Source organism: Oncorhynchus mykiss, chromosome 6 (genome assembly GCF_057628025.1).
Source record: "Oncorhynchus mykiss isolate SJ-2025 chromosome 6, ASM5762802v1, whole genome shotgun sequence".
Classification (NCBI taxonomy): domain Eukaryota; kingdom Metazoa; phylum Chordata; class Actinopteri; order Salmoniformes; family Salmonidae; genus Oncorhynchus; species Oncorhynchus mykiss.
Genome location: NC_143027.1, coordinates 60,764,061 through 60,774,912, shown reverse-complemented (window position 1 = coordinate 60,774,912; position 10,852 = coordinate 60,764,061). Strand labels below are relative to the sequence as shown.

The following is a 10,852-nucleotide window of genomic DNA, read 5'->3' as shown; positions in this document are numbered from 1 at the left end:
TTTGTCAACCATCTACACAAAATACTCTGTAATGTATTTACATGTGTTAAAGACTGATAGAAATACAATAACTCAAATATAGTTGTTGCATAAGTATTCACTTCCTTTGTTTAGGCAAGCCTAAAGTAGTTCAGGAGTAAAGATTTCAGGAGTAAAATCTGGCTAAACAAATCACATAATAAGTTACGGACTTATGGACTTACTCTGTGTGAAATAATAGGGGTTGACATGATTTTTGAATGGCTAACCCTTCCTCTGCCCCCCCATACATACAACATAATGACATAAATGACAGATTGAATATAAAGAATACACATATTCCAAAACGTGCAACTCTATGCAACAAGGCACTTAAGTGATACTGGGAGAAAAAAACACAGGAACAACTCTATGCAACAAGGCACTTAAGTGATACTGGGAGAAAAAAACACAGGAATACACTTTTTGGCCTAAATGCAAAGACTTATGTTTGGGGCAAATCCATCACAACACATCACTGAGTAACTGCCTCATTATTTTCAAGCATGGTGGTGGCTGCATCATGGTATGGGCATGCGTGACATCGACAAAGACTAGGGAATTTTTCAGGATAAAAATAAATGGGATGGAGCTAAGTACAGGCAAAATCCGAGAGGAAAACCTGCATCATTCTGCTTTACACCAGGAATTCACCTTTCAGCCGGACAATAACCTACAATAAAAGGCCAAATCTACACTAGAATTGCTTACCAAGAAGACAGTTAATGTTCCTGAGTGGCCATGTTACAGTTTTGACTTAAATCTGCTTGAAAATCTATGCAAGACTTGAAAATGGCTGTCTAGCCATGATCCCCAACATCTTGACAGAGCTTAAAGAATTATGAAAAGAGTAATGAGCTAATATTACACAATCCAGGTGTGAAAAGCTCTTAGAGACTTACCCAAGAGGAATCACAGCTGTAATTGATGCCAAAGTTGTTTCTAACATGTATTGATACAGGGAGCTGAATACTTATTCAACAACTACACATTTTTCTTCCACTTTGACAATACAGAGTATTTTGTGTACTGTAGATGGTTGACAATTATTTTTCTAAATGAAATACATTTGAATCCCACTTTTGTAACACAATAAAATGTGAAGAAATCCAATGGGAATGAATACTTTTGTAAGGCACTATAAAGCATCGCTGTCCGAACCACTGTCGTCTCTGTCAGTCCTACTGTTGTTGTCAGATTTAGGTGTTGGGGTAGCCCAATTGAGCACACAGTTAATGGAAACGGCATATAGCGAGATAATGCCATCAATTCCACTTCGGGTCCCATCAATTCAGCTATTACGACCTGTACTAGTCTAGTCTGGCTTTGATGTACTGCCATGCTTACGTGTGCATAACCACATGGGAGGTTGTTTTTTTCTCACTCTCCTTTCAGATGCTGTCAGAGGAGTGTATGCATGACGGTGAGGATATGTATGCATGTATGTGTTCATATGTGCACATATCTGTCTATGTTAGCACGCCGTCTGGAAGTCATCTCTTGCGAAGAGATGTCTTTGGATGTCTTTGGCTCAGCTGTAAATCGGGAACCTGCGGCAACTGAGGGATTGGGGATGAATGAGAATCGTCCCTTGTGGTCGGAACAGTCTAAATCAACAATCACCTTCCCCTAGTATCTGCCCTCTCTCAGTGACTTGTGCCTCTTTGTGTTCCAGGATGACCTTCTAGAGAAGGCATAAATAACATATGGGGAAGGATGCAGTGACCACCAAAGCTCTTGGGTATTCAATGATCAAGGATGCTGCCAGAATAGCAAGCACTTCCATCTCCCAGAGCACAAGTGGCTCTTTGGACTTTATATAAAGCTCAATGGTGCTTTGGTTTTTGTTCCAGGGAGAGAGAGAACAGACACATTAACATTCCACCCACTTATAATGCCTGTATTGAGATCTCTGATTAGAAAATGGTGTCATTTTGTACCTGCCTAATACGGTGGGTAATGGTTTGCCATAGAAATATGGTGTGGAGCATGATATCATCTGTGATTATACTTATCTATAAATTGAGTTGCTATTCTCATCCCCTTATGAAAATGCCACAAATGACAGTGGAGTTCTCGCAGCAGGCTCCTCATGTACACATGCGTCACTTTTGCTGCAGTTTGCCTTTCCTGTTGGAGGCAGCAGAAAGCATTGACACAATAAAGTGACTCTTTTGGTTCTTTACCATTGAGTTAGTTGAATAACTAATCTATATCTCCTGCTGATTTCAAGCTTGCCTCTAAATAGCTCTTTTTGGGTGCTTGCCTTGCAATCATTCCACAACAGCATGCAGAGAACTTGTGTAATTAAGCTCCACCATCCCCTGTGAATCCCATCCAGGGAATGGGACTTTAATTCTCCACTAATTGAGGCCATCGCAGGGGACAGACAAGGTATCAATGGCTCCTTGAGGGTTGGTGGACTGCTGAGAAGGAAGATTACAGTGGATAACTGGTTTTCCACAGCGCAGTCAGACATGCCTACTCACCACCAACCCCCCACCTCCCCCCAAGGTCTCATATAGGAAAACCCGAGCCTTCCCAAAACAAACCGTGCATATTGGCTCACGAGAAAGTTAATGATGGTTTATTCTTTGTTGTTCTGAGAAGGAGGGGAGCAGGTGGGCTGATTGATTTGCTTAATTTGTGCTGATATCTATTGTAATTGTTACTGTTGTTGACAGCTGTTCCGCCAGCTCCAGTGAGATGGTAGAGCACAGGGAGCTTGAGGCACCCGCTGATGCTATGTCTAATAAGCGGATCCATTTGTAAATATGATTTATTTATTCAGGAGTTATTAGAGGTGTGTATCCTTTCTTTGCTTTGCGTTTTGCCGAGCCGACCGAGCTAAGCTAAGGCATGCAGCCCCATCAAAATTGTTTCCTTCGTTTTTGGTGACAGTTGTTTTTGTGTGTAATAACATCGGCAAATGGCGTCGCTGCAATACCTCGTTGCTTTCATGCTCACTTTACCAGAGGCGATGTGAAAAGAATTGACTGTGTGGAGTGCCTGTCACAGGACGCCGTCTCCTACTTTCTCCCTTCCAGTGACAAATCTGACAGCTCTGAAGCCGCAGAGATCCATGTAATGGTTTGCTGCTGTTGTCTCAGGGAGTTGTCTTGAGTTATACCTGCCTATCACACGTCTGCATGAGGGATCTTCCGAGACGTAAAAATAAAAATAGCTCCTGTTCTGTTCCGAGTGTTGCAAAGCCGCTCTGTCAATGGTTCAGGGCTTAGTTTAGATGCTGCCTAAGCCGCATCAAGCAGGTTTCACATTGTTCTATGCTTAGAGGAATGACTTCTCAGAAGTCATTGTTTCCTAACGGAGGAGTGCAGAGGTTCAGAAAGGATTCAAGCTAAAGACTTGTTAAAATGTGCAAGTATAATGAGAAAGCTTAATCAATAGGACAATACATCAACCTAAAGGATAAGTACAGTTGAACAGTGCATGTTTCATGCACCACATACAGTAGTGCATGTTTCATGCACCACATACAGTAGTGCATGTTTCATGCACCACATACAGTAGTGCATGTTTCATGCACCACATACAGTAGTGCATGTTTCATGCACCACATACAGTAGTGCATGCGACGTTGCCAGCTTATAGTTATCTTTGAAACAGGGTTTCACTAGTAGGCCAAGTCATTTTGCTTGCTTGTCCTTGTTTGAAGCGATGCTGGCCCTCTGATTTATTGAGGTTTCTAACCTTGGCCAATTACATACAAATTCTCTCCTTGTTTTGCGATGACGCTGGAGAGCACCTTGGCCGTGCAAAACAACACCTTGTTGCTTTGTTTGCAAAAAATAATTCAACCTTGTGTGATTATTGTCTTGTGTGCTAATGTTTTCCCTTAGCTGGCAGGGTAGTGCTCCATTTACCTATTAGATCACTGGCACACCAAAACAATGCCCGTTTTTCCCTTGTCAGAAGAGGCCAGGCATAAATAAGGCATAAAAGTACAGTAGTGTGCAAAGGTTATTATTATCAAATGGATATTATCAAACACGAGGTGGCATGTTAGCGATACAAATTCCTGATATAGGAAGAAAACATGACATTAACATGCCTTTGGTTAAAGCTTTGACAATTGAACTACTGATTTAATGCCTATAATAAAAAAAACAGAAACTGTGATTTGTTTCACAAACATTTATAGCTTATCTCTGGTTGACTTAATCATCATTTGTTCAGACAATACAGGTCACCCTGGCGAAGGAAATGGTCTACTGAGAAGAGGAGGTAGTGGACTCTGTCGGGATGGGTTTTTTGGTGAGCATTGTCCTCTGCTGGACGGAAAAGTAATAGACATATTTTATAATGGAGGGCCTCCATCACAGCACAGTCAGTGTCATTGTCCCCACATTTTCTCTTTATCCTTACACAAGAACTGTCGCTTACTGTACAGTCTGATTTAACGTTAATAGTGTATCCAGTGCTTAATCATAAATGGTTGCTCTGACCAGTATGTGCCCACAAAATGACACATGGTTGGCAGTACTGTAGGTGACCCCGGTGTTTGTATTACTATGTAAAAAATAAATGGATGCCCTCTAAAGCCATTGCACCTCTAGGGAGGGGGGTGGGCCGCTGTCTTACAAGTCGGGTACACATCAGCACTTTGAAATACAACAGTGGAAATGGATCCGCTCACAGCATTACATTGATTAATTCAAAGGTGTCAAAAGGAAGGTCTTCCGAATATACATTACGACAATTTAAGAGTCATGAAATTCTGCAGTCTGGCCTTGGAGCAAGGGAGGGAAGGCAATGCCAGAGAAAGAGAGTGAAGGAGAGAGAGAAGGAGAGAGAGAGTGAGAGAGAGAGAGAGTGAAGGAGAGAGAGAGAGAAGGGGAGAGAGAGAGAGAGAGACAGGAGAGAGAGAGAGAGAAGGAGAGAGAGAGAGAGAGAAGGAGAGAGAGAGAGTGGAGGAGAAAGAGAGAGAGAGAGAGAGGAGAGAGAGAGAGAAGGAGAGAGAGAGAGAGAGAGAGAAGAAGACGCAGTCAGAGAGAGAGAGTGAAGGAGAGAGAGAAGGAGAGAGAGTGAAGGAGAGAGAGAGAGAGAGAAGGAGAGAGAGAGAGAGAGTGAAGGAGAGAGAGAGAGAGAGAGAGAGAGAGAGAGAGAGAGATTGAGAGAGAGAGTGAAGGAGACGCAGTCGGAGAGAGAGTGAAGGAGAGAGAGAAGGAGAGAGAGAGAGGAGAGAGAGAGAAGGAGAGAGAGAGAGAGTGAAGGAGAGAGAGAGAGAGAGAGAGAGAGAGAGAGAGAGAGAGAAGGAGAGAGAGAGAGAGAGTGAAGGAGACGCAGTCAGAGAGAGAGAGAGAGGCAGTCAGAGAGAGACAGAGACAAAGACAGAGAGAGAGAGGAGGGAGAAAGAGAGAGGGACTGAATCCTTTGCTGTTACTTTGCTGCTGTTTCCTCTGCTCAAGGTCAGAGCGTGATCCGCTAGGCTCGGTGGCTGCAGCTGGTGCCCACGGGGATGTGGATTGTAATCAATTCTAACATTTCAAGGGGAAAATGATGAGAACGAGTTGCTCAAAGGAAGATAGATGAGAGAGGGCCGCCACAAACACACAGATCAATAATATGCATAGCCCAAATGACAAAATACAATAAATAACAGTTTTAATCAATGAGCTTTTATGGGATTGCAGAGGGATGTGGCTGTAAATTCTCCATAAGCAATTCAAGGATTATTTAGAGTGGAAAGAAAATGAGAGAACTCTGAGAAATGTGCAGCAGGTGGACACAAACATAAAGGCATAGACACATTTGGCCTTCATGTTGATACAAAAAGTGTCTGTTCAGGAATGAAATATAACTGATGTTGAGAAGGATTCACTATGCATCCAGATAATTAAAGTACGATAATAACATCACGTTTACATGTGCATTTGAGTCATTTAGCAGACGTTCCTATCCAGAGCCACTTACAGTCTCTCCTTTAAGTTACAGTAGTTGTTTATGATGTTAGGACACTCTTGTAAAAGCACTGTTCAGGATATCAATCCACATTCAGCCTCGATCTACTGTACTATAGGCAATGGCTTGGTTAATTGCACTTTGAAGGAAGGATTGTTTCAACCTTGTGCTCAGATGTTCATTGTGATATTATAGAGTATGCCTGTAATCTAAAGTCACACACGGACAAGGCCACAAATGTGTAATGTAATATGCTCCTGCTGTGTTTTATCACCATGGCCATAGAACCAATAAATAGAAGACAACGCCCTTCATTACAAACCAAGTCACATTGACACAAAAACCTTATTACCTCATGTCGTCTCGCTATGACAACCGTGAGAAACATAGTGTATCAGCTTTATAGAAGTGTACACTCCATGTGGACAGATCGCCTCTTGGATCCACTCCAATCTGCCAGTCCTGACTGACTAACACTACATGGGGTGGCTCTATGGTTTCCGCTGCTCTCTCATAGCCCTGTCTTGCTGTGCTCAATGCAGCGAGACGCTCTAATACGACTGGATCCCCTATGAGAGCACTAAAGCATAGGTGTCACTCCACAAACCGAGTAGTCTTTTCAACAAGGGGGTTAATGCTGCGAGTCAACCTCTACAAAGTTGGGAAAGTTAAGGAGTCAGGGCTCAGGGGCTGGATTTGGAGGGTACCAGGGAGGGTGGGGGTGAAAGGCTAGAGGGGGTTGAGGGGGGTTTGTGCAGGCTTCTGATTCAGCCGACGTGATGGCAACATAACGGCGAGGTGAGAAACTGTCAATTCATTTGAGATGGTAATCTGAGAGATTTTTGCCTGTGACAAATGGGGCGAAGGAACCTGCCATCTTTAAATTACAGAGAGAAATGGGCAACTTCACCTGACAGCAACAAATGAGGCGTGTGCCTGGGCTCCTGCACAATCACACAGATCTAAACCCACCTGATGCCCTAATCCTGCTGATATAACCCCACTGGGAATATCAGACAGACTGAGAGTGTGTGTGTGTGTGTGTGTGTGTGTGCGTGCGCGCGTGTGCACACACAAGTATGTGCTCAGTGAACTCTGCCTGACATTGTGGTGGTGATGAGAGCGGTGGCATTGAAATATGACAGTTCGCACTTCGATTGAAGTCTGCCCTTAGCCTGAGCGCTGGGAGACATAGAGAGATCACTCTCGCACAGAAAAGGAGACGCTTACGGACAGAGCTCTGTTCAAATGTGATTAGAATGACTGTCAGAAGTGCGCAGCTCTCCAAAGGTTCACCTCACAGGAAGGATCATAGGTGACTGCCTGAGTGCAGCTGAAGGATCATGGAGTGTGGGGGTTACCACCAAGTTACAACTTAGCTGGAGTTGGTCAGATGGCAACTTGTGCTTCACTGCCTTAAGAAACACCCACGACAACTAGCTCAATGCTCAGTGTGAAAGAAAGAGAAAGACTGTCGTCTTTCAGCTTCAAATAAAAAAAAACACAGAAAAGGTGACAGACCCATTTGGATGCTGGCAGAGTATATAAAGAGATACAGTACCATGTTCTTTGGAATGAATCATCTCTACAGTGTATTTATAAATAAATGAGCTGAAGTAGATCATGAGGAGAAATAACCAAAGGGTGTAACGTTGTGACAGGTCTGTATGTGAGTGGTGTTGTGAGTGTTTGGGGAGGATGGAGATGACAGAGAGCGGGCTGGTGATCATGGAGGAGGAAACAAAGGGGGCTGTTATGCACATGACCATGACAAGGTATACATCCTCCCATGAACAAAGGAAATAATATAGCTGAAAAACCTCCACCTCCCAGACCCATCACCACCCCTGAAAATGTACAAAATGGCTGCATTGATCCGCTAGGTGTTTATAATTCACCCTGCCCTGCCTGCCTCTCAGTAGGGTAGTAAGCGTGCAGTGGAAATGATGGGGGGATTCCTGCCATCGTGATTCAGGGTAGAATGAGAGAAACGTGTTGATTAAACCCAATCATCCCTCCCGCCGAGTGTGACACAAAAGTATTAGGAGCATCGGAGAGGTAGGGGGAATACATTTTGTCATAGTTTTATTATAAAACTTTGAGAAAAAGTATTAAATATTACACGGATCATGCTCTATAGTACAAGCAGCTCCCCTCTCAACGAATAGTGTTCAGTATCTCAGATCCAATGAAACAGTAATAAATTACACACGTTTCCTGTCTTTACAGGTGAAAAGACAATAGAGTATACAACAACTGTACAGGACATAGAAAATAACACGAACAACACATGTGGAAATACGAACGATGAAAGGCTGATGAAAAAACACACATAAAATCAAACATTCCCCGCTCCCATGTCCTCCTACAGGCCAATGTGACATTTGAAAGTCTATTTGAGAGCATTAGTTCAGCACAATAAACTAGAGATAATTCACACAGACAATTCCCAGGGACCGGAAACTATTTGAGTGGTTTTATAATACAGAGAGAGTACCATCCCTGGTGGAAACTAGTTCATTAACCAATATAACAAACAAAAACATAAAATGACCATACGAGTATAGCAAGAAAGGGAGAAGGAACAGTCAACAGTCCATCTTGACCCTTTGTGAGCGTAGGTTGCAGGGATGCTGTACAGGCCTGGTGAAGGCAGGGGAGGAAGCTGTGGTATTGGAAGGAATGGTAGCCTCCCATGAGAATGACCGTGTTAGCCGTGAGCAGGCCAGACCAGAGGCAGAGAGAGCCACCGCTCAGGGATGTCCTTCACAATCATATCAGTCTTTCTCTCTCTGTCCCTCTACACTCTCCATTCAAAGCCACTGATGGAGAGCAGGCTGAGGAGGAGGAAAAACAACTCCATGGTCACAGAGCCTCTGACCAGACCAGACATCTCTCTCTGTATGGGACCATCCCTCTCTGGGGAGCAGGGGGAGACGTAGGATCTTTATGATTTACAGCAAACAACATCCTATACTCTGGCCATGCTCTTCCTGTTTCTCTCCCTGCTGGCTGGAAGTAGGTTGCCTTTGCTGTCTGTATGATTGGCTATCCCATTGCCTTCTACATGGCCAATAGTGCAAAAATGGGATTTACCATCGTGTAGCTGCGATCTACAGTACTTTGTAGCACTGACTGATGCTAAAAATGAAGGTGGGGGGGGGGGGGGGGTCACGAGAGAGGGAGCGGGGGAGTGGAGGGATGCTGACATTTTCTCAAACAAACCAAACAGAGCTGGTCTGGATGGTGAGAGCAGGGGCAGAGTAAACAGAGGGAAGTATGCAGCAGCCCTCTTTAGAGGCCTTTGTTGGTCTGCTCTGCCCCCCCCTAAAGTCTGTCTGCTCCCACCACGCCAGGCTCTGTGACTAATTAGCATTCTGAAAAAGTATGTCGAGAGCACGTGACAACCTCAACCCTGGCTACCCCTTCCTCCCTCTCAACTATGCCGCCAACTCTCGCCTACCACTTCTCTCCACATCTCCCACCAGGCCAGGCAGAGGAAATAAAGCATCTTCTCTGACCCGGCCCCATCCACAGCTCCCTTTACTAGCCTGCAGACATTGATTTTCATGAATGAGTGGTGGAAGTCTGGGGGATCCTCTGTGGCTATACCCAGCGCTAGTTAATGATTTGGCATCATATCTATCCGGTGTGAGAGGACCTAGGTTCAGTGCTGCTGGCCCAATAGACAGAGGATGTTTCCTTATCATGATGATGGGAATGATGGGAAAGAACATAGGGTATCCCGGCGGCTGTCAGCACCAATATTTTCACAAGAAAAGGAAGGGGGATACCTAGACAGTTTGTGCAACTGAATGCATGCAACTGAAATGTGTCTTCCGCATTTAACCCAACCCCTCTGAATCAGAGTGGTGTATGAGGCTGCCTTAATCAACGTCCAAGTCATCGGCGCCCGATGGAACAGTGGGTTAACTGCCTTGCTCAGGACACTTGGAGCATACATTAAAATATGGGTAAACAAACGTTATTTTCTCATACACAAATATGCATGTATTCACAACATGAAGATGTATGGAATGTACACATGTATTGTAAGTACTGTATCTTGTTACACAATGAAGCACCAATCATGAACCATGAAAGATAGAGGGACCAGGCCTGATAAGTGCATTTGGGAGTTGTGATCAACTTCAAAAGGTATTTTTAAAGTTTTACATGTATCATTTCTGTGATTAGGTAGCCTGCTACATGTAAAGAGCTTGAAACATGGAGCACATGCAGCACACGGAGCACATGCAGCACACAGAGCACATTGTACACCTGACAAATGCTAAAATGACATGTGTGCCATAATAACTTAAAATGTCGTCTGAAACCAGATGCCTTTACATATCCAAAACATGAGCGAGCTAAAATGCAGATATTCTCAGAGCTCTCTTGATGGCTTTGAGTGAGATGTTGACAGTATCAGGACATACAACACATATGTTTACACAGAGAATGTCCTGCAATGATTTGTTGCACTGCATTTGCAGTTACAGTATGAGATGCTGCATTCGCATGAATGTCTTTGCCCACATTGCCATCTTTAGCACAACGTATCCAGAAAGATGGAGATTATTCTCTTTTATTTTGCTAATCACTGTTAGTCAAGTACTCCAGGAACAGAGACTGCACCTCAGTTCTCTTGTACATTATGGCCCAAAGTGTATTTTCAACCACAGCACCCTTTAGAGTTGTAGCGCATATTAAGCAATTCGCAGCTAGAGGCTCATGGGAAAAGGAGTCCTCCGAACTTATAGCTTTTTGCCATTGCAGGACTTGCAGCACTGATGTCCGTAGAACTTGTGATTGCACACACTGTGCTGAGGAACCAGGTGACACCAGCTGAAGAAGTCGACACAAGACTGTTCGTCTGATGGAGAGAAGATCAGGGGTATCGTGTCAATAA

The 10,852-nt window shown here is 43.9% G+C and overlaps 1 protein-coding gene across 4 annotated transcripts in view; it reads right to left on the bottom strand.

Annotated features, from left to right (window-relative positions):
• Nucleotides 1–8,008: 8,008 nt before the first annotated feature.
• LOC110526274 (A disintegrin and metalloproteinase with thrombospondin motifs 18) overlaps nucleotides 8,009–10,852 on the bottom strand; it is a 47,992-nt gene continuing 45,148 nt past the window's right edge. For all 4 annotated transcript variants that reach the window (XM_090238442.1, XM_090238441.1, XM_021607090.3 and 1 more), the window contains one exon: nucleotides 8,009–10,816. In XM_090238442.1, coding sequence (XP_090094568.1) covers nucleotides 10,698–10,816 — 119 coding nt within the window. In that variant the 3' untranslated portion in view covers nucleotides 8,009–10,697. The remainder of the gene's footprint in view (nucleotides 10,817–10,852) is intronic.